The 27768-nt window shown below is 42.9% G+C and overlaps 1 protein-coding gene across 1 annotated transcript in view; it reads left to right on the top strand.

Annotated features, from left to right (window-relative positions):
- The window catches only part of LOC145395055 (uncharacterized), a 262494-nt gene that overhangs the window by 83533 nt on the left and 151193 nt on the right, over positions 1-27768 (top strand). The window contains exons 8-9 of the mRNA XM_080268807.1: positions 18229-18391; positions 20890-21020. Of these exons, the coding sequence (XP_080124933.1) occupies positions 18229-18391; positions 20890-21020 (294 nt within the window). The remainder of the gene's footprint in view (positions 1-18228; positions 18392-20889; positions 21021-27768) is intronic.

Here is a 27768-nt window from a genome sequence, read left to right as displayed (position 1 = left end):
CTGTGAACCAAACCTTCACAGAATGGTACCACACGACAGGAAGGACATCCATCACCCCACGAAGACACGGAGGCTGCTTTGCACGGCCAACAATAACGGGCTTGAGCTGGTGCATGCAGTTAGCATGGGCACAACACAAAGCAGATATCTGTTGCTTGGAGAGCTTGTGGCCAGTTACATGCTTCTCCGTCTTCACGGCTAGAGTGTTCATTGGCAGTGAGCAATAGAATACCAGTTTCGTCAGCATTGTAGACTTGACTGAGAGTGAGGCCCTCCCTGTCGATCAAGCCCTTCACCTCCTGCTGAAACTCCTCTACTCCATCTTCATTGTCCTTCAGAGCTTCGCCATGGGCCTTACGTTTGGTAAGTCCATGCTGTTACTTGAAAGCAAAGAGCCAACCCTCGGATGCTTTGAAGTCTGGGGTGTTGTGGAGCCTTGCGAACTTCTCAGCAGCAGCCTTCAGCTCGGTGCCACTCACCAGCCATCAGCAGCACGTTGTTGACGATACCAAATCAGCGTGGAGCAGTCGATTTCTGCAAACCAGGGAGGGTACATAAGCTTCCTCTCCACATTTCATTTGGTCTTCGATGCGAAGTCAGCCGTGTACTGGGTAAGTTTGTTGCGGGATTTCTTAATATCAAACAATGTAGAGTGGGCCAGCTTGAATGCACGGAGGATGCTTGACGTCGTCCATCCCGTTTCCACCTTGTCCTGTATCTCCCTCTTCTTCTCCAGAGTCAGAACCACTCATTTCCTCTTCTCGGGCGGCGGGGCCATCATCACACATATGAAGAAGAGGCAAGAGTGGAACAGCAGAGCCTGCAGGAGGTAGGGCAGCACCACAAAAGTGAGCACGTGGGAGGCCATGATGACAAGCATGCACTCACGATGAAGGACGGGCAGGAAATGGGGAGGATGCAGGGGCACTTTAGCAGACGTCAGCAGAACTACGCGCCAAAACACAGCTGGTCCGTGCCGCACACCAGGTTCAAGTTACGGGGGAATAAAAGGTCGTATTCTTTTTTTGATTTATGTGTTTGGGGGGCAATTTGGGTGTTATGAAGTCCCAGGCCGAAAATGTCCGTAAATTGGGATGTCCGGAAATTGGGCGTCCGGATATTATGGGGATTATTGTATTGCCAGGTAGCAGCAAGAATAAATTATAGAGGGTGTCCTTGGGCTGAAGGACTAACTGTGAATGTATTGCTTCATATTAGCAAAAGAAAATTGTAAAAATATAGTCATAGTGAAGGGGATAATGGAGACATTATGTGCTGGAGAGGGATGCCTCCCTGTTTTGGCACTGATATAACCAGGTAGCATCATTGCTTGATTATAGAAACGTCCCTCAGCTACTTTCCTATTCCCCAAAAGGAGGATGGTGGACTACAGGTGGGCAGCTTAAGCATGCAATCCATAGGATTCACATGTCAGATGAGCCTGGGGTTGCAACTGTTAACACTGCTACTACTACTACTACTACTACTACTACTATGTGAGGCGTTCCAGAACTGAATTAAGCCAACTGATGGTAGCAAGAAGATGGGATTGAGATCTGTGAGTTCGTGCCTTGTTATCCAGTTCGCTGTCTACTACTGAATTTGGCTTATAGAGTGGTGTTGTATCCTGTCCACTTTAACTTGGCTTAAGATTGCCATACCTCAATCTTCAGTATTGATCTGTAGCAAGAGATTAACAGTAAAATATGATGCTAGTCATGCAGAAGTGCTGTAAAAGGATTTAGCACCAGAGTAGTCCTACCCTACGTTTAAGGTATGGGAAATGAGTTGTAAAATGATGAAAGTTTCCACAAAGTTAAGGTGGACAAATTATAGAAGTTTTGGTGTTTTTCTCTTAACATGCATGCACTCCTATTTTCTGCCACTACTCATATTCTAAGATTGAATTTTTAAATTATTCATTATATATTATTATTATTATTATTATTATTATTATTATTATTATTATTATCATCATCATCATCTAAATGACTTAGATTTTGGTAGTGGATTCTTTATTATCCCAGTCTAGGATTGTTCATGTTCTTCATTGTTTCCTGTCATCCATTCTCCTGATTACAGTACATCTTTTCAGAATCTTATTAATTAGTTTACCTGATTGTCATCAGTCCTTCATATTTTGTATTGTATCTGATTGTATTAAATCTGCATCTAAAGTGATTAATTTCATTTTCATATGGTGCACAGAATCTCAACCAGTAAACAGATTAAAATTAGGAATACTGTACTGTCTCCATACCAGTGCAGGACTTTATATAACTTGGTGGTGTGTGTGCAGAGCAGTGCTGCTAACCTGTTTGGAAGAAATGAAGTGTGTTTTTTGTATATATTTCTGCAAGACTTTGTTACTGGAAAATAGCTGTGCTTCTAGTAGGGTTCCGGGTATCCCTGCTGAATGATCCATGAGGCCTTTCATATCACATAACTTTTGATTAGTTAGGCTTTGCCGTCCATCACCCTTATCTAGTTTCCCATTTTCATAGGGGTGATGATTCAGAACAAGACCCTTGGACTTTTGAGGAGACATGAATGAAAGACAAACAGTTCCCTTGTACAGTTGTGGCCACATATATTGGTACTGGTCATCCAGGGATGAAAAGTGTGACTCTTATCCCACTCTTACTGGACTCAGAGTCACCTTCTCTAAGACCCCCAACATCATGATCTAGCACTGGTGTAAAGTATAGCAGTAATTGTATTCATATAAATTTTATTAATGGGGTGACATTCATGCTTTCCACCTCTGGTGTACTAGGTACATTTGACTGTGATTGTGCCTTCTCTCCATACCTCTGTTCTAGAAGTTAAAAACTTGTAACTTAAGTCCTGGATATTAGGGCCAGCCATATTCTTGTGCCAGTACTAAAAGAAGAGAGTTTCTAGTTCTGCAACCATTCCCCTTCCAGTCACCTTGTATTACATGCTGGGAATGCTGAGATAATATTTTTTCATCCTTTTCCCTCAGGGATACGACTGCACCACACATGAAATTTAAATAATGTTCCTTTGACCAGAGCAATTATAAGTTAGTAAAGATTAATATGCAAACTGAACAAATGCTGAGAACTCGTCTTGTTAGTCCAAATGTAGTGCTGAGTTCAACAAAATGCCTGCTGAACCATTAAAAGAATCAGAGTTCACATCATTGGTTATCTAGGAGTTCTGCTACTGTTTGCTTTACTATAGTGTCAAAGATGTCATTGCTGTGGGGGATCATTTCAAAAGAACTTAATTTATTGTAGTGAAAGTTCACAGATTAGTTAGTTGTCGGGTTTCAGTTAATAGTGTAGCTGACTATGGAATTTAAAATTTTGAAGAAATAAAGCATTTTCATATACAGGTACTGCAAGACTGACAACCGTTTCCCAACCTATTGCTCTCTTATCTTGTACTGGCAAGTTTCATGGATAATTATTGACTATGTCACCCTAATGACTTGTTAAAGCCTATGAATATCCCCCTCCTTTATTGCCCAGGTCTCGCTACTGTACTGCAGTCTGCTTCTAACATGCTTCCTAGCATGGAAGGAAAGCCCTCGCAATGTAAGGAGAGGCAACAGCTCCCTGTACTTCCTCCATCTCCTTACTCTAGCCACTGAGATAGCCCCGGTCCTACGTCCAACGCATAATGTGTTCCTCAAATAACAAAACTCGTTAAGACACTCTAGAGACTCTCTAGCAACATCAATCCATTCCCACCTCTCAGTCTCTGACTGCTCTCTGCAGCACACCACATACACAAAATCAACAGTATTTTGCAGCCTGCCTCTAATACCACTCCATCTCTTTAGTGCCCTTTTATCAGAAACACTGCACAAGATGGAGTTATATCCCACACCCTTGTGGCAGTCTGCATATAGCCACATTCCCTCTGCCTTGATAATCCCACCACCAGCTCAAGATATAACCACTTCCCCTTTTGCTTTGACAGTACCACCACCAGCCCTAGATAAAATCACCTTTGTTTTTTCAATGTATATTCAAGCCCATGTACCCCATTCCATCTTTCCACAACCTAAACATTTCCCTTGCCTCCTTCCCGTGCTCTGCATCCAACACCATGTCATCTGCATACAACATCTCTCACTGTAGTCCAGTTCTGAAGTCATATGAGAGAGCTTCATGCACCATGATAAACAACAAGGGTTTAAGAATGACCTCTGATGCATGCCAGCATTCACTGAAAACTCATCATTCAAATCTCTGTTCACTATCACCTGGGGATGAGTACAATTGTATATTGCCATAATTAACCAGCCACTCCTCAATCTCAAGCTTTCTCATTGCCCATTTCACCACTTCCCCAGGAGCCTTCTCTGAATCAACTAAAACAATGTACAGTTCTCTCTTCTTTCCTGTGTACATTTCCTTAAGATGTCCGACAATGGCTATTGGGTAAGTGGCCACATTGCCTGGCACAAAACCAAATCGGTCCATATTATATGAGGCGCTGGGTGGAATAACCCCTTGTCCACCACAGTGGCTATTTTGGAGTTAAGTACACTAACGTATTCCCCAAACCCTCTTCTACTGGTACAATACGAATCATGTGAAAAAATGCCTCCAATAAGGGTGAAAATCCCATTTTATAGAGGGTACTGACTCACCACGCTGCACATGAAGGTGTTTATACTCTGCTAGGTGGACATTAGGTCCATTTTTGCCTGGATAATCCACTCAGAAAATTGTTGTGGCTTAGCATTGTCTTCTCCAGGTCCTGAACCTTGGAAACCAACATCAGGCTCTGTTATTTCACTGGTGTTAAGGTCGATTTTTCTTATGTATTCACATTAAGACACGCATCTATTGTCAGCTCCATGTAGAGGAAGTCCTAGAATGCTAGTAATAACCACTCGAGTGCCACAGGCCACCATAGACAGATTTTCTCAGGTATATTTTATTTTTTTTGTGCTGGTTTTGTGCTATATTAATGGATATTGTGAAAGTACTGTACATGCATACTTCGTAAGGTTGGCTTGCAATAACTCACTCACATTTTTGGGAAAATGCAGTTCATTGTTGTCACGCAAAGACTCTGTTAATGTGTTGTTCTTTCAAAATGCCACTGATGTACATACTCTAACTTGCAGGCAGATGTTTTCAGCTACATTTGAAAAAAAAATTCACCATAATATCTTTATCGGTCGAAAAGATATGGCATTTTGAAAGTAAACAAACTTTAATAGCAGTTTTTTTCCATTTTGTAAATTTGGCGCACGAGAGGTTATTCAACTCAGCGCCTCATATGATACAAAAGCATAATACCGTAAGGCCTCGATATAATGGACTTCAGTAGACTGGAATTCACATTTATCAGAATCGAGAAGCTACCTGTCTAAATTCCTATGTATCAGAAAATGTCCGATAAAGCCAGAAGCAGTCTGGACTGCCTGACCACTTCAGCTACAGTTACCACAAATTGACTTAGGACCTCCCCCCACAAGGTATTAAAAAACATAGAAATCATAGTATATCACAATGTTTGTTCATGAAATGCCATTGATTAATATGGAATCATGTTTCCCTTGTTTTTCAGGACCAGTTGGATACATTTTGGCATGGAATCATTTAGATCTATAAAGTAATCTAAGGACATTTCTTTGCACCAAACATTTGTCAGTTCAGTCTTGAGGTTGTCCAAATTGGGTGTCTTCTTCTCTGCCATGATTTTCTTCATCTTTGTCCAGCAGTTTTCTGTCGGATTTAGATCCAGACTGTTGCCAGGCCAGTCGAGGACCTCAGTCCAATTATCCTGAAGCCATTTTGTCACCTTTCTTGACTTGTGACATGGAGCTGAATTGTACGTGAAAAAGTCACATCCATGAATAGCAAAAAAGTTTAACAAATGATCTTTCAACTTGAATGTATCAGTCACCATTCATCATGAAGTTCTTAAGAAGAAAGTAGAGGCCTCGCCTTCCCATTTCACCTGAGAAACACCCCCATACCATCACTGATTGTGGGTGCTTAACAGTCGGCACCGTGTAAGTAGGGTCATATCGACTACATGAGGCAGGGCGACGAACCTTGGCAGAATGCACCTGGAACACTTGAAATGTGCTTTCATCGGAAAACATAGCGTTTCTCCACTCATCTGATGTCCAGTGTGCATACTTCTTGGCAAACTGAATGCATTGCTTCTTCATGCGGTCAGCAGTTTCTTGGCTGCGGTGTCACTTGGCAAACACAGCTCCTTCTGCAAGCGGTGTTGGATAGTTTGAATTGAGACGTCTTGTAACAGCTGGGGATCCATTCTCTTCAGTTCTGCTGCTGTCAGTCAAGGATTCTTGATTACTTCCCTCTTCAGAAGCATATCTGTACCTCTGGAAGTTGTCCTCTTCTTTCCACCACCAAGCTTGTGCTCTGGTATGACATGGTGGCAAGCTGTGCACTGCAGCAAGAATCTTCATGACAGTCGACTTTGCTCGTCCAGTACGTTCACAAATCGTGTTGATAGGGACGTCATCCTGCCTCCATGCAATGATACGAACCCTCTCATCCCGTAAGCAGTACTTTCCAAGGAAAATAACGGGCAAACAATAATGCATACGAAAATAGAGGGAGGTGCAAGCTCAGAGCGACAGGAACATATACTCGCATGTGGGCAAGCACTGACATGCTGAGTGTTTCACCACCTACTGCCAACACCAGAGGAGTTGCCAGTTACTTCTCTCCCAAAAAATTCACTTGGTTGAGGTGGAAACACAAAGCAAAGACAAACAACTCTCCCATAGCAATTCTATGTGTAGGTCCTAAGTCAGTTTGCGGTGGGTGTATGTTCACCACAATTAGGCAGATAAATGACATTTCTACCAGTGTACAGTACAGTATTATTATATACATTGTACCATTTGATTATTGTATTGGAGGTATAATACAGTACAGTACTAAATTGTAGTGAAAACGGTTTAAAAACTGTTTGTGTGATCCTGACTAATTTCTGATATATCGGAAAAAGTCTGGGTTAGCAGGGAGAAGTCCAGATATCGCATTTGTCGGAATTTTGCTTTATTCAGAATCGCTTGGGCCCCAGTTAGTCCGTTATAGTGAGGTCTTACTGCACCTTTTTAATATTCTTCATCCAGGGCATCACCCTTCCCATTATACACATGTATAATCATGCTCCTTCAGTGAGTCATCTGGAATGACACTCATTTATAACTGAATTTATCAGATTAGTAAATAAACTCACTACTGTACCTCTTGAAGACTTCAGCATCTCAGCAGTCAACCCAGACACAACCTGTGCCTTTCCCAACTCGATCCTGCTGATTGTCCTGCTCACATTAGCAGCATCAATCAAAGGCCAAGGGCCAAACACTGGATGTGCAAACTCTAAGCCTTGCATGTTCCATTCAAACTCCTCACCAGGCATCTTTAATAGCCCCACTGTCACGGGGGGATGTGAATTTATGAATTAAAATTGCTGGATGTTACTTGAAAACAGAGACAAGGAATTAACTTGTGAAAATCTAGCAGTAAGTTTTACTTTATGCCGGCTTACTTCACTGATTCTCTAAGGACGAGAATATATAAACTTTCTCAACAGTACACAGCAGAAACTAATTACTCACGCATGCTGTTTGTTAGTACTGTTAGCCTCTTGAGAAAGTGACTCCACCCCTGACAATCAATAACTAATGCTATTAATAATAAACAGGTTCTTCTATCTATCTATCTATTGCCAGACGCCTCAATCCCGTTTGGGGTGGCCACAAACAAATCGCCTCCAAGTCGCCCTGTCCCCTGCCATTTCACTGCCCTGCTCCCAACTCACACCCCCCTCTTTCATATACCTCTCCACCCCATCCCTCCATCTCATCCTCGGCCTCCCCCCTCCTCTTCCCCCCTCCACCTCACTCACATACACTCTCTTCGTCAGTCTTTCACCCTCCATCCTCTCCACATGGCCAAACCACCTCAGTGTGTTCTTCATAACGCTTCCTATCACATCCACATCCACACCACAACGCTCCTTTATATCCTCATTTGTCAGCCTGTCTCTCCATGTGACTCCACAGGCTCCTCTTAACCCCTTAAACGCGGCCGTGTACAGTCGTTCCCCCCCGAGTGGCGGGGTTGTATCGCGGTCTGAGTACCTGTAGGAAAATATTCGCCAAAAATCAGAGATTAACCCTAGAACATTATACTTGGTATGGCAGATAGTACTTACATTCAGCTTTCTCCAGAGACAGGTGTTGAGCCTTCGTGGACTACCCAAGGACTTGTGGAGACTTGCAAAGTTGGGTAACCAAATCTTCACTTTCACACCTCCAGCAACCCGGTTTCCCCTCTACCACAGCCTCATTCTGTCACAGTAAACTTTATACTACAACGTAAAGGTAGTTAGGGTTCCGTATTTGTACAATAAGCACTGAAAATAAGGCTAAAATCAACGTAGCGTACGGCCGACATGCACTGTGGCGGCGGTCTTCCCGTCACTCAACAAACATTTCCATTTTCACAGCTAAAAACATGTATACTACATTATTTTCAATCATATTACTTCCCAAAAGATCACCACGGCACGCTTTTTATTCTGCCTTACGCCCGCCACTTTATTCTCGTTCCTGTCGGCCGCTTGCACTGACTGGGAAGAGCTAGAACTCGCCATAATGTCACTTTGAAAGCCTGCAGTAAACTGACGCTAAACAGGGGCAAACCGTGAGAAAAAAAGCTAGTGTTACAACTGGGGAAACAAGCGTTTCCTGGTAGCATAAACTGCTTGTGAGAGGAGAGCGCAGATTTACAGTTCTGAGCGCTCAGAGCACTGCCATGTATCACAGCCAGGCTGGCCGGGCCGTGGTGGGGGGGGGACGGGGGGAAAACACGATACTTGGCAACAACTGAGGTCAGTAGTACAAAGGTAAAGTATGCTAGTTGTAGCTAGAGGGTGGTGGTACTGATAGACAATACCAGCTGGAGCCTGCTTGCCCGTGGTTATTCAAAATTTACTAGAATCGCAAACGTGACGATCCGCCATTATGTCCTTTTCGCCGAGCGTCGCAAACGCGACGATCCGCGTTTAAGGGGTTAAATAACTCATTTCCATTGCTCTCACTCTTGACTTGTGTCCTTCCAACAACGTCCAAGCTTCACTTCCATACGTTAGAGTTGGTATCACAATGCTGTCATGTAGTAATTTTTTCACTTCCATGCTCACTTCCCTGTTTCTTATCACTCCTTTCAAAGAACCAGCTACCTTTTTTCCCTGCTGTACCCTTTCAAGCACTTCACCCTCCAAACCTCCATCCTTACTCATCACACTACCCAAGTACTTAAAGGTACTCACATTTTCCAATTCCTCACCATCCAACCTCGCTGTACATTCACTGACTTCACCGATGCTTAACTCCTGGCTGGCACAATGGATTTAGATTTGATACAAAAGAACTGGCCTAAGTACCAGTTAAGGATAATGTAAAGACTTTGTGCAAACTAGGAGCAGCAACTAAAATAAGTTTAATATGGAGAAATAAAACACGAGTTTAATTACATTAAGCTCAAAGAAATGAACTGTAAATTTATTGATTACAATGAAATAAATTTATGTTATATGAATCTCAAAAATGAATTCAAAATAACAAGGAGAATACACTCACTCGCTCATTAAAAAGCTAAACACACTGGTCAGTGGAGGGGAGCCGAATGAGTAGTCTGCGCATCTGTGATGAACATCAAAACGCAGCTATTTGCTAAGCCTGCATCGCCAATTCACCGTCTAGGTGGAGATTCAGGAACTCTCTGTACAATTGAGGCGCTGCTCTACGCTGGGCACAAACGGTCCTACCCTCGAGGCGACTCAAAGCTGACTAAATTCAAACGGGGAAAAGGGGTAGTGGCTGGCTGTGTTTGCCGGAAGTAGGGCGTAGCCTAATTTCAACGGTCAACGGAAAGAAAGTGAACGATATAGGCTCACAATAAATCACTCAGTGAAAGCACTAATGTCGTGGATAAGAATGGTCACGTGAAACGGTGACAAATGTTCTGAAAACCATCCCAATCAAAGTGAATACAAGGACGGTTGAACTGAGTGATGCCCAGTGGGAATTTCACTAGAGTTCGTGGTTTTCTCACTAAAGTACAATGTCACGAATTTATAAATACACTCGCGCGAATTTGTGACATTACGCCCCATCAAAATCAAATTTTTCTTTAGAAAAATTTTCGATATACATACATATAAATCCTAACTCAGTCATACAAGATTCACGCTGTGGTGTGTATACTATCCTGCAACAGGAGAAAATCACAGTCGCCCATGAGCGTAAAAATCTCGTATTTACGTTAATAGAAGCAAGCTTGAGGAAAAAACTCCATGACGACGGTGAAAAATCCTGTACTCAGGTCAAACTGAGGAAAAAGTTTGCTACATTTACATTAACAACTAATTGTTATGTAGCGTGATGTAATACACGGTGTAGGTGTGACAGTTGTGGTGTAACTGTGCCTACGTGTAAAATTATATAATACAAATCAATAGTAAATAGAGGCGACGAGGCAGAGGAGAAGAGGCGGCAGCATGCGGCAGAGACGATTAGCTGAGCTGCACGACAAAATTGCTACACCTGCCAGCTGCACCTGTGAAAGCAATCAAGGTAGAGCATCAAAAGTGTCAGTGCGACAAACAATTTTTATTAAATTACAATTTCTCTGCTTAGTAGTCACTACTTATGTTACAGAAAGTACGCCCTAGCCGAAAATTTTAATTGACAGCCAAGCTTTGTACATTTGAGGTCGCCATTATTTTCATATTGGATACATTATTAACCGGGAAACGTGGTCCCAGGACAGAATCTCAAAGGACCCTTATAGTTACTGGTTAAACCCTAAACCTACATTATTATTAACCAGGAAACATGGTCCCAGGACAGAATCTCAAAGGACCCGTATAGTTTACTGGTTAAACCCTACTCTCCACTTACGATTAACATTGGCAAGCTGAGAATCCCTACGCAATCTCAGGCAGGTCACATTTTAACACCCACCGTGGGTGTGAACACTCATGTGGATAATGTGCATTCTCTGGGAATCCTCAGAGAGGCCCACAGCTCGAGACACCACAAGGTAATTCAAACACAGCCTCGGATTGTCCCTACGAGGTTCTCAAACTTCCCCCTTAACCTACGATATACATGTATATACAGGCCCTGGACATAATGTGTCCTGTGGGGCCAACGGGTTAGACTTCAGGTCTGCACCCACATTACCACTGCCCTCTCTCTCAGCTGACTCTGAGATTATGGGTGTGGATTCAAACGGCACAGGAAGGACATGTCCCTGATTGGTGGTACGTTGACACACATTGCAGGAATGCTCGAAGTTATCTATTTCTTGTCCCATCCCTGGCCAGAAAAAGTCAGCACGGATACGGCCCTGGGTTTTCCTTTTGCCTTTGTGACCTCCTGAAGCTGAACAATGACCCCATTCTAACACTGCTTGGTGATACTTCGTGGGAACGATGAACTGCAGTCGAACCTCGCCCTGGGGTGTTTGTGTCTCATGGTATAGCTGTCCTTGTTTACGAAGGAACTTGGCTTGACTTCCCCGTGAATACTTAATCACTCTCCTCTTTTGTTTCTTCTGCACAGCAGCAAGTGTCAGGTCGTAATGTTGTTCTTGAACAACATCTTGGCTACAAATCAGATCTTGCGGCGATGCAGTGGTCACTGGGGTGACACAGTTTGGAGCCTCAGCCATGGCTCATGTTTCTGCAGCCGAAGTCTGCGTAGCGTCATCTTCGGTGCAGCTATACTTGGCACCTGGAATATTGCCTACGATAAGGTCAAACAAAGATTCTGGCATGACAACTGCGACTGTCATACCAGTGTAAAATGGAGATGCCACCTGGATACGTGCCTCAGGGAACAATCTCACTGATCCATCAATAAGCTGAGCTTGGATCTGTCGACCTGTGTACTCCTCAGGCCGAACTAAACTCTGCCTGACAGAGCAACCTGAGGAACCGTTGTCTCTCAGGACCTTCACAGGAATACCTCCCACAAACCCTGGCTGAACAAGGAAGGCACTGTTACCTGTGGGAGGGCTGGTGGAGGAAGCAGCCAGCCACTGATGAGGCTGCTGAATGAATGATGCGGCAAACATGGTGCCCTGAGAATTAGATACCTGAGGGGTCATATTCACTGTCTGGGGAGATGGAGCGTTGACCACCTGTGGCGGAGTGTTCACTGTCACTGAGGGACTAGTGAACCGTGGGGAAGTACCCGTACTAGGGACGACACTACCGTGCTGCTGTTGAGGAATGAAGGTTGCGTTTGCCTCCTGCCTCCGATACACTGGAGCTGGTGCTGAAAAGGATAGTCCCGACAGTTGATTGCGTGGCTGATACTGCTGCTGATTAGGGTACTTGTTGTACCGCTTCCACTCAGGTTTCTGGGTATTTTGTCCCTGGTCCTTCTTCTGCAGTTTGTTTGGACCTTGGCCATTATTCTGAGAACAGCCTTGATGCTGGGGTTCAGTCTGAGACATTTTCCCAGATTTGTCAGCTTTCCTGTTCCAGGTGTGTTGCTTACGAGTTTGATACCCGTACGCAGTGAAGAATGCATCAGCCTTCTCCACCATTTGGCTGGCATCCCTTTCCTGGCAGATCTTAAGCTGAGCCATAAGCTCAGCAGGCCACGACGTTTCTACCTCCTTGTGCAGCATAAGGTCAGTTATCCCCTCTCGCGTGGGAGGAGTTTCATCTTTCTCCATCCACTCATCTAAGTGAGCAGTAAGCCGATCAAGAAACTGAACAGCAGTCTCCTTTTCTTGTAGACGCGCCCTCATAAACTGACTCCTGGCGTCGTCAACTGTGAGACCGTACACTTTGATGAGGGCGGCCTTCATCATCTCATATGTGAGATTGTCTCCATGAATTCTGTGGAGAATATCGAGGGCAGGGCCTTCAAACAAGCTAAGAAACGAGCCACTTAGCTGCCTCATCCAGCTGGTACAGCTGAGCCATGTCTTCAAAACGAGCTATGAATGGCACGATTCGCTCGCCTTCCTTGTATGGAGGAAGCTTGATGTGTGGGGTCGCCAGAACATGTGCAGGGAGAGTGCTCGTGGAGCTTGGATTAGCTGCACCAGATGTGTCTGAAGCCAAGGTGTCTCATTTGAGCTTCAGCATCTCAAGTTCATGTTTGTCACGTGCCTCGCGCTCGGCACGTTCGTGTTCTCGTTGTTCTCGCTCGTATACACATTCTCTTTCGCGTTGTTCTCGCTCGTGTTCACGTTGAATTCTATGCTCTTCACGAGCATCATTCTCATGTTGCTGCTCGTAACTAAACCGTGAGAGCACGTACTCCTTTATTTGTTCGTTGTCCGTAAGCCCCATATCTTTGGCTTCCTGTACATATATGTTAGTAGCCATAATCCCAACTCAACTAAGGCTGAGTAGACTAAAGACTGAGTACTGACTGCTATTTTGCAGAGAAATGCCAATAATCAAAAGTAAAGAATATAGGCACAGGTTGGTGGTGACCAGTTTTATCTAATTAAAATGGTAAAGAAAGAAAATTTAAAAAAAAAAGCAACTGACTGGGAAAGCTATTATGTAAAATTAATAGAAATGAATCGATAACCACCAGTAAGTGCCTATAGACTTTAATGATAAATACCTAGGTGTGAGTGAGTGAGTATTATCTCATTAATAACTTCAGAGCTAGGAGTTAATATCCTGGAATGAGGTCACCAGATGTTATGGGGGGATGTGAATTTATGAATTAAGAATGCTGGTTGATACTTGAAAACAGAGACAAGGAATTAACTTGTGAAAATCTAGCAGTAAGTTTTACTTTATTCCGGCTTACTTCGCTGATTCTCTAAGGACGAGAATATATAAACTTTCTCAACAGTACACAGCAGAGACTAATTACTCACGCATGCTGTTCGTTAGTACTGTTAGCCTCTTGAGAAAGTGACTTCACCCCTGACAATCAGTAACTAATGCTAATAATAATAAACAGATTCTTGCCAATGCTTAACTCCTGGCTGGCACAACGGATTTAAATTTGATACAAAAGAACTGGCTTAAGTACCAGTTAAGGATAATGTAAAGACTTTGTGCAAACTAGGAGCGGCAACTAAAATAAGTTTAACGTGGAGAAATAAAACACGAGTTTAATTACATTAAGCTCAAAGAAAAGAACTGTAAATTTATTGATTACAATGAAATAAATTTACGTTATATGAATCTCAAAAATGAATTCAAAATAACAGGGAGAATACACTCACTCGACACACTTAAGCCTAGAAAAAACGAACAGAAATACTGGTCAGTGGAGGGGAGCCGAACGAGTAGTCTGGGCGCCTGTGATGAACATCAAAACGCTGCTGTTCGCTAAGCCCGCTCACCAATTCACTGTCTAGGTGGAGATTCAGGAACTCGCTATACAACGGAGGCGCTGCTTTACGCTGGGCACAAACGGTCCTACCCCTGAGGCGACTCAAAGCTGACTAAATTCAAACAGGGAAAAAAGATAGTGGCTGGCTGTGTTTGGCGGAAGTAGGGCGTGGCCTAACTTCAACAGTCAGTGGTAAGAAAGTGAACGATATAGGCTCACAATAAATCACTCAGTGAAAGCACTATTGTCGTGGATAAGAATGGTCACTTGTGAAACAGTGACAAATGTTCTGAAAACCATCCCGATCAAAGTGAATACAAGGACGGTTGAACTGAGTGATCCCCAGTGGGAATTTCACTAGAGTTTGCGGTTTTTTCACTAAAGTACAATGTCATGAATTTATAAATACGCTCGTGCAAATTCGTGACACTCACTGCCAACCACTATCTTTCCATTTTTCCTTCTACACACACTGCACAGCTGTGATATCCTTGTTTTTTCTACTCACCTGTTTTGCCACTTTAAATAGCACATTCTTCCTTTCAACACTGTTAAGACTACCACTAAAAGTGGATTTTGCCTTGTATACCTCCTTTCTGGGCTTACATTTGGCAGACAAGTGTTCCTCTCTGTCACCACCCTTTTCCATTCTTGGAAAAGTCTTCTTTTCTTCCTAACTGCAGCATCTACACCCTCATCCCACCACCAGGTTGCCGTTGTCTTGGTGGGCCCTTTGTCCACCCACACACTGAATCAGTAACTCTCAAGAGATTTTTCTTGAGAGCTCCAGATATGTAACCCCTTCAATCCAGTATACAGTATTTTATTGTTGCTATTTGTAGGCAATTATATTTTGTGTTGGAGACATTTTTAAAACTAGGGGGAGTCAGCTTAGTCAGATAATACTGTCTGGGGATAGCATGAATAGAGTTGAGAAAAGCATAATTGAAATGCCGCTTACTGGCATTAAGTGAGCAGTTAATCCCAACTATCCCTTGGAATTTGACCCTTACATAATAGATGCATTTACTATAGATGAAAATGTTATAGATACTGTGCTATTTGCAGGCAGTTATGTTTTGTGTAGGAGACATTTTTAAAACTGGGGGTATTCTGCTTAGTCAAATAAAACTGTCTGGGGATAGCATGAATAGAGTTGAGAAAAGCTTAATTGAAATGCCCCTTATTGGCATTAAGTGAGCAGTTAATCCCAATTATCCCTTGGAATTTGACCGTTACATAGTAGATGTATTTACTGTAGATTCAAATGATATAGATACTCTGAGTTGATGTGATATTTATCTTCAATAGATTTTTTTTTTTTTTTTTTTTTTTTTTCCCGGTGATCAACCAGTTTTTGATAGTTGCAGACTGACAACAGCTAACAATGCCTTTAATGCCTTTGCAGTATTACAGATGTAGGGGGGAGTGGGGATATTTTGTCAGGCTTTCTTCATCAGTTAGAGGATAGCAGTTACTAGTTGAGGTATGTGAAGTTTGCAGGAAAAGAAAAGGATAGAAAATATATATCATCATCATCATCATCATCTAACCCTGTGTTGCCCCACGAGGAGTGTAGGAGCCTGGGGCTAGGTAAGTTGGTCCTGACATTTAAGATGAGAGTGACCAGCCTCACTCATCCCTGAGTGGCATTACATGAGCAATAAACCCCAACCATCCCTTGGATATATACCTGCCCAGACTCAATCTGGTTGGAGTGCCTTAATTACCCACTAAACCACCAGGCACCATAGTTTGGTTATATGGTTACCACCCAGCATAGTAAATGGTTTCCTGGTGTACAGGAAACCATTTAGCTTGTCACTCAGTGTAGGGTCACCTGTAGACAGAAGGAAGAGGAAAGAAAGAAGGATATAAGAGGAAGGACGGAAAGAAGAGAGGAAAGGGCAGCCACCCAAGGGCAGCACTACATTGAGTGAGTGCATGGTGAGTACCGCCACCTACCACATCTATAAAAGATAAAATGGGAAAGTAGTAAAGGTTGAATATTCAAGAGAAAGCTAATAAAGAACAAGTTGAAAATTTTGGTACCATAGTGACAGGAATAAGACAAAGAAAATTTGCAGTTTTTAGTAGGTGTTTGTGAAGTGTGCAGGAAAGGAAAGGGAGAAAATGTACTATATATAACAGTTAAAATGAGGAATTAGTCAAAACTGAATATTCAAAAGAATGGTAATAAGTAGGTAGAAAATTTTGGAATGACAGGAACAAGACAAAGAGAACAATGTAATCAAAAACAAAAAACTAAATGAACAGTCATAGTTGCTATTGAACAGATAGGCTACTAGAGATCAAGCAGTGCGGAAAGCAGCCATTAAGTGGCCAAAGCTGATACATGCAAGCATGTTGGAGCCTTTATTTATAATTGAAGCTAAAGAACACAAAGAAATCCAGGCCTGGCTATGAAAGACAGCTGCCATGTGGATTAAAATGAGGGTTTTTCATGAGGTACTTAAAGAATATGTGAAATGTAAAAGAATTTAAACATTGATATATGCATGATGCAAAGAAATATAAATTAGGTTGAAATGAGAAGTTTCAGTTGAGTCAAGAGTAGTGCACTTTTTTTCTCTCTGTCCAGCTGAATTACTGTAAATTAATACTGCCTTTGGCAACAGTTAGATAGCCATGAACTTTTTTAGTTTTGTAGTGTAAGTGTAGGGATGTTTCAAATAAGGATTATGAAAAAGAATGCTCACATGTCAAGAAAGACAGACATCATCATCATCATCATCATGTTTCCTCCACCCAGGATTGGGTGAGGTAGGGTCCAGAAAGTAAAGAAAAAGAAAAACATGAATATAGGAGAGGTAATCATCAGCATGCCCAATAATTTGAGCGGCACACTTATCCACTCACCATTCAAGCCACCAAAATCTTAATCTCACTGGCATAAGTATCCAGACGTACTGTATGCAATTCACATTACCCATCAGTTATAGGCAGTCCAGTGACTATTAGTTTTAAAAAAAAGGGAGGGGAGGGGGTGCTAAACCCTTTACATGCATTCTTCCATACAAAATTCATACAGCCAGCTTGATCCTTGTCAGTTGCCAAGTCTCAACAACTTCCATCTCTGCTTTCTCACACAATCATTTACCATGTTATCATCTTGGCCTACCATGCCTCTTTCCACCTTCAGACACTCTCACATAGTCCTTTTCACCATCCTGTTTATACCCATTCTTTCCATATAATACTACCCTTTTTTTCCTAATAATCATACCATCTGTTCTCTCATTATAATCATACCATCAAAGCACACACACTTTCTTTCTCAAGCCCAGTATTGTGGATATAGAATATAGTTAATGGGGGTGTGTATGCCATTAATATGGGGCCTTTATTAACAATCAGATTATTATGACCCACCCACAGTTAAATAAAATCAGTTGGCATTTGCAGAAGTACAATACTAGACTTGTCTGAACCATGAAAGGTATGATAGTTATATACAGTACTAATTTTCATGCTCCTATGGCACACTCCTAGCTCTTATAATTGTCTGACATTACCTGGAATGAAATAAATTACTAGAGTTTCTCTGTCCATAAAAAGGTTAAATATTATATCATTATTATTTGAAAGGAATCTCATCATCATAAGTAGTAAATAATAGTTGAAACTGAACGTACAGTACTTACAAAGAACGTGACTTTGTGCTGCTAATTGTCATCTAGTTTGGTGTGATTGATGCTAATGTGCAGCATTTGTTGAGGAATGCAATGTAACTCTGCCCTTTCCTTGGTAAACTTTGGCCTTGCCTTGGTACAGTATAGGTTGTTGCATGAGATAACTAGTTGTGTGATACTAACTCAATATTACTGCAACTCCCTCAGTGTGTGCATGGGATGAAGTTTGACCACATTAGTGCCATATATCACCTCCTGGAAGAGCAGGTGGCGGCTGCATCACTAGCCTCCTCGTCTCCCTCCATCCCCCTCTATCCGCAGACCCTCCCCGTCATGCCCTCACATCCCAGAAAGTCATCCATTACCACAGGTGAGTTGAGAAGGGCATCACCTCTTCCCAGTCTGATTTTTAAATCTCCTGGTATTTATCTGTCTGTCTATCTTTATATAGGCAGATGCCTTAATCCTACAAGGGGTGGCTGCTGGTAAGTCACACACACACACACAAAAAAAAAAAAAAAAAAAAAAAAAAGTTTCAGGTTACTTTATACAAAAAGTTTTCTGTTAGGTAGGCTTAACTTATGCCATCTGTATCATGTTCAAGAAATGTTTGGATATCTATCAGATCTTGGGTGTGCTCAGTTTGGTATGTTCAATGTTGGTGTATAAAATTGAGCTGTAAATTTGCCTAGAATCTTGAGTTTAACATGTTGATATTTATGAGCTTACACTGTCGAATGCAAAAAAAATTTGTATGCTGGGCTTCACTTGTTACTGATTGATGGAATAGCTGCAAGCAAGCAAGTATGCAAGTATATGCCCTGTCTTTCCTGATACAGTTCTTTTCCCAGCCAAATATGACAATTATATAGCAGAATCATTCTCTGGTGAAAAGGATGAGTTGGGATCTTTAAGTGAAAAGAACAGTTTAACAACCATGCAGCGTAGAGCCTAGCTACAATTAAACTACCAAGAGGGAGATGAGAATCATTGTCTGTACATGTAGAAAATTACCTAATATCAGACAACTACTTATAATATAGAGTGTACATTTGAAAGTTTGACAAAACCTGCATTTTAACTGATAATAATCATACTTTCATGATTAGTTATACTGTATAATATATGCACACATTACAGGGTGTAGTACTGTATTAAAGAATGAAGATTCTGTATAACAAAATTACCAACTTGCTCACTGTTTGAGTACATCCATGAAAACGTCTGGATTGAACATGCTCAATGGCTTATACCCATATACAGAGTGACCCTAAATGAATGCAACCCATAACACTAGGAAGACGTAGGGGCATCGCTTGTGGGGAGCAATGATTCCAGCAGGATGGGGCCACCTTACACACTTCAAACTAAATGTTGATGTGGCTGCGGCAACCATTCGGGGATCGACTGATCAGTGGATGTGACCCTGAGTGGGCTCCACACTGACCCGACGTGAATCCCCCAGATTTCTATCTGTGGGGTTAACTAAAGGATCTTGTTTATGAAAACCACCCCCAGGCAACCAGAGACCGGAAAACAGAAATCTTGGCCATCAAAGCTATCCCAAGAGAGGAGTGTGTCTGCGTAATTGACAGTTTCACATTCAGGAGTGCCTGCAACATCGAGATGGTCATTTGGAACACATTTTGGAAAGGTCACGAAAAACAGACCATTTGAACTGCAGAACCCAAACTTTCATGATCGTTTTGTTATCTGCTCAGCTTAAAATGAATGAAAAAATAAAGCAAATTTCTTATCACTTGTATAAGTGAAACTGTTTTATGGATTGCATTCATTTTAGGTCACCCAGTACCACGGCAGTTTGTCATTGGCACCAGAAATTTATGGGTAACTGACAGAGCTACACATCGTATACTTAGATTCTTAAGAAATTTATCTTATGAAGATTACGAGTTTTGCTGAGTTCAATAATATAAAAAATGGGAGTCAGCTGTTATTTTTATAATGTCCTTTAGGATTAATATTTTTATTTTGTTGTGTATCCATGATTTTACATCTGTATAATTAACTGGTGTCTGCTTGATGATGGTAATGTAGGATAGTTCCTGCTTAACATTCCATCCATTCATCCATCATCCAATCCGATATTGCCCCATGAGGTGCGTAGGAGCCTGGGGCTAGGCAGGTTGGTCCTGACATTCAAGATGAGAGTTACCAGCCTCACTCATCTCCAGGTGGCATAAGATGAGCAATAAACCCCAACCACCCCTTAGATATAAATTTAACCACAACTCAATCTGACTGGAGTGCCATAATTACCCACTAAACCACTAGGTGCCATACTTTGGTTATATGGGTACCACCCAGCATAGTAAATGGTTTCCTACAAGAAACCATTTGGCTTGTCACTCAGTGCAGAGTCACCCATAGGCAGAAGGAAGTGGAATGAACGAAGGAAAGAAAGTCAGAAGAGGGAGTGTAAAGTCACCGTAAACAGAAGAAAGAGGAAAGAATTAAGGAAAGAAAGACAGAAGAGGAGGGAAGGAAGAGAGGAAAGGGCAGACACCCAGAGCAGCACTACATCAAGTGAGTGGATGGTTAGCACTCGCATTTGTCTAGTTAATAGTACTGTTAAATAATCATTGTGTGTTAAATTTGAAGTTATTAAAAAAAAAAAATCCGATCATTGACCTTTCTCCTACTCACCGAACTTCATACATACCAGTTGGGGGTCACTTTATTACATTAAGATTTTCAAGATTTATTCCATTAGTAAATCTCACTTTCCTTTATATAACTGAAAGTAGTGTTGTGACAATTAGTTATATAGTACTGTACTTCACAGTCACTTACTTCTGGTGATAAATATGTTTGAAATTATTGACTAACTTTGTGATTTTCCTGCAGGTTTTGTTGACAGAAGTCCAGTGTCTGATACAGAGGAAGCCCAGGTGCAAGTACCATTGTTTGGCTGCCCTCCCACCCTCCAGACCTTGCCCTGCCTCCATGATCCTTATCAGGCATACTCCCTTGAGAAGGTTTGTTCGATCTCACTGCTGTTGCAGATCATATTTTTGTGGATAATATAAGAAAAAAGTTAATATTTTATATGAAGCTACGGAATGTGGTAAAATGTTTTGGGCCTAGCAGACGGAGCCAGGATTTCAAGAGTTTGAATGATGAGTGAATGGAAGCGTGGCCCATTGAATAAGGCAAACATTGGCTGTCTGGACTTTGCTTCTCCTCACCCTGCCCTAGAGTGGGGAAGGAGGTCCAGATGGCTTTGGCTTTCCTGTCATTCTCTGACTAAATATATCTGTGCTGTTTACTTATCTCCTAATTCTACTGACTATCAAAAATTCTTTGACTATCTTACTTCTACGATAGAACACATTCTATCCATCTCTCCTTTCTCTGAAATCTCCATTCTTGGAGATTTCAATGTTCACCACCACCTTTGTCTCTCCTCTCCTTTCACTGATCCACCTGGTGAACAAGCCTACACCTTTCCTATCCTTAATGACCTAGAGCAGCTTGTACAGCACCCTACCCATATCCCTGACTGCCTTGGAGAGAGCTCCAACATACTTGATCTCTTCCTTACAACTAATCCTTCTGCTTACACTGTTAATCTTTTCTTTCCGTTGGGCTCCTCCGATCATAACCTTATCACCTTAACCTGTCCTATCGCTCCGGTACGGCCTGCAGACCCTCCAAAAAAACGTCGTCTCTGGCACTTTGGAGCTGCGGATTGGGAGGCCCTCAAGCAGTACTTCTTTGATTTTCCCCGGAATGATTATTGCTTTCATGGCCGGGAGTCATCTGGGTGTGCCTTGCGCATTACGGAGGTTATTCTGTTGGGCATGGAAGCATACATTCCTTTCTTATATCCTTTGACTAATGCAAGAAAGCCTTGGTTTAATCACGCTTGTTCTAATGCTGTCCGCAACAAGGAGAGGGCCTATAAAAGGTACCGGAGCCAACCCACCCCTGAATCACATCTTTTATACATTTCTGCCCGGAATCGTGCTGAGTCTGTTCTTCGCTCTGCTAAAAATAATTTCATCCATACAAAATGCTCTTAACTCTCCAACTCGAACTCTTCCCGCTCCTTCTGGCACCTTGCCAAAAACCTTTCTAACAACTTTACCTCATCATCCTTCCCTCCTCTTTTCTACTCTGATGGCTCTGTAGCTATTTCTTCTACTGATAAAGCAGATCTCTTCACTCAGACTTTCTCCTCCAATTCCACCTTAGACGATTCCGGTGTTGTTCCTCCATCACTTCCCCCCTCTGACATCCTCATGGCTAACATTAAAATTTCTTCAGCTGATGTATTTTCTGCCATTCCTGGCCTCAGTACTAATAAGGCATATGGGCCTGATGGAGTCCCTCTTGTTGTTCTCGAGAACTATGCTTCTGTGCTTACACCCTGCCTAGGCAAACTCTTTCGCCTTTGTCTGTCAACTTGTACCTTTCCTTCTTGCTGGAAGTTTGCTCTCATTCAGCCAGTCCCAAAGAAGGGTGACCATTCCCAACCCTCTAACTATCGTCCAGTTGCTTTAACATCCTGTATCTCAAAAGTTTTTGAGTCTATTCTTAATAGAAACATTTTAAAGCGTCTTTCCTATCACAACCTTCTTTCTGATCATCAGTATGGGTTCCATCAGGACGCTCCACAGGCGATCTTCTCACCTACCTTTCAGACTCCTGGTCATCCTCCTTTCGGGACTTTGGCGAAAGCTTTGCCATTGCACTTGACATCTCAAAGGCTTTCGATCGAGTCTGGCATAAATCTTTAATTTCCAAACTGCCCTCATATGGTTTCTATCCTTCTTTCTGTGCCTTCATCTCTAGCTTCCTTTCTGGTCGTTCTGTAGCCACTGTTGTAGACGGCTATCGTTCTTCTCCTAGATCTATTAACAGTGGTGTTCCTCAGGGCTCTGTCCTATCACCAACTCTCTTCCTTTTATTCATCAATGACCTTCTAAGCTGTACATCTAACCCTATCCACTCATACACTGATGACTCCACCCTTCACCTTTCCATTCGATTCCCACAACGTCCATCTCAGCAGTTACTTCAACAGGCAAGGGATGAGGCTATGGCGCACCTAATGTCTGATATGGCTCGTATCTCTGACTGGGGTAAAAATAATCTGGTTGTTTTTAATGCATCAAAGACTCAGTTTTTGCACCTATCAACCTGACAAAATCTTCCACAGGTATACCCACTTATGTTTAATAATACTCAACTTAATCCTGCATCATCCTTGAACATGCTTGGGGTTTCATTTGCTCGGGACTTGTCTTGGAAAGATCATATTACATCTCTTGTAAAATCTGCTTCCAAGCGATTGGGTGTGCTAACCCGACTCCGTTCCTTCTTTGCCCCTGCACAGTTGTTGATTCTATACAGGGGTTTTATCTGCCCCTGTGTAGAGTACAACTCTCATGTGTGGGGAGGCTCCCCACATACAGCTCTTCTCAGTAGGGTGGAGTCAAAGGCTTTTCGTCTCATTAACACTCCTCCTCTTACTGACTCCCTTCAACCTCTGTCTCTTCGCTGCAATGTTGCATCTTTATCTCTTTTCTGTCGCTACTTCAGTGGTCACTGTTCCTCTGAACTGTCTGCATGCATTCTTCCACTTCTACGACGGGCGCGTAGCACTCGTCTAGCAGCAAACTCTTACCCTTTTTCTGTCCAGCTCTCTAATGCAAGAGTTAACCGTTACTCCCAGTCCTTCATTTATGCAACAGGTCAATTCTGGAACTGTCTCCCTCTGTCTGTATTTCCTGCTTCCTATGATCTCCAGTCTTTCAAATATAGTGTGTCCAGGCATCTCAAAATGAATTTGGCTCTCTCTTGTATTTTGTTTTTCTCTTGGAAGGAACAGTTTTGCGGGCTCATGGCCTTTGGTTCCTTCTTCCTCATAAAAAAAAAAAAAAAAAAAAAAAGTAATGACTTGCTGTAGCTTCTTCAGTCTGGTGATAAGTTTTTGTAGCTTATTCTTTCAGCTACCAGATTATTTTTTCAGTTTATGACTACTGTAGTAGCGAAAAGGTTGATGAAGTCTGTATGTAACCTCTCCAGTTTGAACTCTCTGGAGGTGAATATAATTGTTCGAAGACAGCTGACTACAGTAGAAAATATGTCCTCAGAATGAAGAGGTTAACCCCTAGAACGCGGCTGTGTACAGCCGTTCCCCCCCCCCCGAGTGGCGGGTTTGTATCGCGGTCTGAGTACCTGTAGGAAAATATTCGCCAAAAATCAGAGATTAACCCTAGAACATTATACTTGGTATGGCAGATAGTACTTACATTCAGCTTTCTCCAGAGACAGGTGTTGAGCCTTCGTGGACTACCCAAGGACTTGTGGAGACTTGCAAAGTTGGGTAACCAAATCTTCACTTTCACACCTCCAGCAACCTGGTTTCCCCTCTACCACAGCCTCATTCTGTCACAGTAAACTTTATACTACAATGTAAAGGTAGTTAGGAATCCGTATTTGTACAATAAGCACTGAAAATAAGGCTAAAATCAACGGAGCGTACGGCCGACATGCACTGTGGCGGCGTTCTTCCCGTCACTCAACAAACATTTCCATTTTCACAGCTAAAAACATGTATACTACATTATTTTCAATCATATTACTTCCCAAAAGATCACCACGGCGCACTTTTTATTCTGCCTTACGTCCGCCACTTTATTCTCGTTCCTGTCGGCCGCTTGCACTGACTGGGAAGAGCTAGAACTCGCCATAATCTCACTTTGAAAGCCTGCAGTAAACTGACGCTAAACAGAAGCAAACCGTGAGAAAAAAAGCTAGTGTTACAACTGGGGAAACAAGCGTTTCCTAGTAGCATAAACTGCTTGTGAGAGGAGATCGCAGTTTTACAGTTCTGAGCGCTCAGAGCACTGCCATGTATCACAGCCAGGCTGGCCGGGCCGGGGTAGGGGGGGGACGGGGGGAAAACGCGATATTTGGCAACAACTGAGGTCAGTAGTACAAAGGTAAAGTATGCTAGTTGTAGCTAGAGGGTGGTGGTACTGATAGACAATACCAGCTGGAGCCTGCTTGCCCGCGGTTATTCAAAATTTACTAAAATCGCAAACGCAACGACCCGCCGTCCTGCCCTGTTGGCCGAGCGTCGCAAACGCGACGATCCGCGTTTTAGGGGTTAAGGATACTATAGATATGGATGGAGCAGCCTACTTGGTCATAAGGAACATCCTCAAACTGATGTACGAAATAAACTAGTAATGATTTATTAACAACCATCCATTGTGCAGGAAGAAGCACCACCGCTGCTGCCACCACCACAGTGATTGTACAGTAAACTCTCAGTTATCTGTTGGTACAATATCTGGCCCAACGCAATGTTCGGTGCAGCAATCTTGGCTCTATTAAAACAATATCCAGCTAAATTATGCAACATCCAACTCCAAAATGGGACTTAACTGGCAGTCCAATGCAATATCTGGCGTTGAGGTGTCTTAACCAGCTTGTAAGCACTAGCCAAATGGCACGAGGGGAAATCCCAAAACTCAGGAGCCAATGAAAATGTCAACTAATCACCAGCCAATCAGAATCCACCTCACTCGGCATGCTGAGAATACCCCCACGCTCTTGTTCTCGCCTGTGGATGTCTTTCAATAAAGTTGTACCTGTGTGCTTCGCACCTCCGACCACACAGTCACAAAACCCTGATGCTGTTACTAACTCTGTGGCGTCCTACATTCAAGGTGATGTACTGTACAGGATTGTATTGCAAATCTAATGGCCCTTCAGTTATCATATCCTAGTGCTCTGTTGTTATTGTAAAATTATTGTGTACGGTACTAATTATGAGTGTGAATGCAAACCCCCAGTGCTGTTTCTTCTTCTGACGTGCCCTACCTGTGGCCTGAAAGTGCTTGTAACTAGTTGTGCGCAATGGCTGAGTTTGTGGCTTTTGTGGTGTCCTGGCTACTGCAGGTCCTGCTGGGCATGTGTTTTGTCCTGGTCTTTGTTTCAATGGTGCATCCACTACCTTCAAAGAGGCGTCGTATCGTTTTTCCACGGAGAAGAAGATGGAGATAATCGAGAAGATGGAGCAAGGCAGGACCATCGCAAGGCTGATGGAGCACTACAACTTGCCGCAGACAACGTTGCAGGATTTGTGGAAGAATAAGCACTCCATCAAGATATTTTTCCAGGGTCAACATGGTGAGACTGTGGAACGGCACAAACACAAAATGATGGCCAAGCCATGGTTTTGAGAACTCAACCAGGCCTACCTGAAGTGCTTTCGACAGCCTCATGGCAGTGGTATGATTGTGTGTCCCATGGAGCTGAAAGCTGCAGCCACTAAGTTCGCTGAGCACTGGGGGTCACGGATATCAAGGCATCTGATGGTTGCCTGACTCAGTTGAAACTTCGACATGGGCTGTCCAGCAAGATGACCTATGGTGAAGCATTGGATGCAGACACTGAAGGAAATGGTAAGTTTTGCACCAGGCTTAAAAACCTAATTGCCGAAGAAGGGGCATATCTCTATCAGGTTTATATTGCTGATGAAATTGAGCTGTTCTTGAGGTCAGTGCTGACTAATACCTTGGCAGATGAGAAAGAGAAGTCGATACCTGGTCATAAGGTAAGCAGACAGCATGTCTCTGTTTTGTTTTGTGCCAATGGAACAGGCTTTCATCATCTGAAACCTGCTGTGGTTGGGCACACTAAACAGCCATGTTGTTTCTGGGGGTTAATGGATTGCCTCCCAGTGGTTTATTTTCACTCGAGGGCCTGGTTTTCAGCCAAGATATTCAAAGACTTTTTCTACAGTCATGCTGTGAAGGAGATTATTCGTTATCAGACGGAGAGTCTTGGCCTTGCCCACAGCCAAGTAAAAGCTCTGCTGCTCCTCAACAACTCTCCCAGTCATCCTTCTGAAAAGGAGATAGTTGGGGATGAAGGTCTTATTAAGGTAATGTTCTTGCCCCCTAATTCGACCTCAGTTTTGCACCTCATGGACCAGGGTATTATCGCAGCAATGAAGCAGCTGTACCAGAAGAGGTTTATGGATGACGTGATGGTTGCGCTCAAGGACGAGGAGGAGGCAGCCCAAGGTATGGACCGTAGGGGTGGGGAGGACCTTGGCCAACCTCAAGCAGTATTCTCTCAAGTCTGCAGTCTACAACTGGGCACAGGCTTGGAAGGAACTCTCTGCACTCACACTTGGGCATGATTGGAACAAGCTCCTCAAGGGTGAAGAGGCCATTGCCCACTTTACCAGCTTCAAAGCTCACGACTTTGTCCAGTGTATGAATGCAGCAGGAGAACAGATAGCTAAGAACACAATCCACGACTGGCTGGAAGTGGACAAGGGAACCCTGGATACCAGACTCTGTCCAACAGGGATATTGTGGAGTCCATGACTACAGGGGGCACAGAGCATGAAGTGGAGGAGGAAGAGGAGGACAACGATGATGACGATGACAAGGTGGCAGAAATCTCCAGGGTCCAGCAGGTTTGTGATGCAGTGGATGTCCTTCTCGACTACCGCGAGCACCCTAATCAGTGGTCCATCTTTGCTGATGCCATGGCCACTTACCTGCAACAGGGCCATGAGAATGCAATAAAGCTACAGTCGAGAAGAATACATGCACGACTCACAACTCTACCATCCATTAATGCCAAAACTTGGTGAGTACATAAAATAGTACACTACATACAGTACAGCACTGTAATACTGTACTGTATCATTACTGTATTGTATTTAGTAGTGTTCACCTTTTACTCATGGTA

This window comes from Coenobita brevimanus, chromosome 29 (assembly GCF_032717465.1).
Source record: "Coenobita brevimanus isolate Jiangsu-jjx chromosome 29, ASM3271746v2, whole genome shotgun sequence".
In the NCBI taxonomy this organism is placed as follows: domain Eukaryota; kingdom Metazoa; phylum Arthropoda; class Malacostraca; order Decapoda; family Coenobitidae; genus Coenobita; species Coenobita brevimanus.
This window is presented reverse-complemented; position numbering and strand designations above follow the sequence as displayed.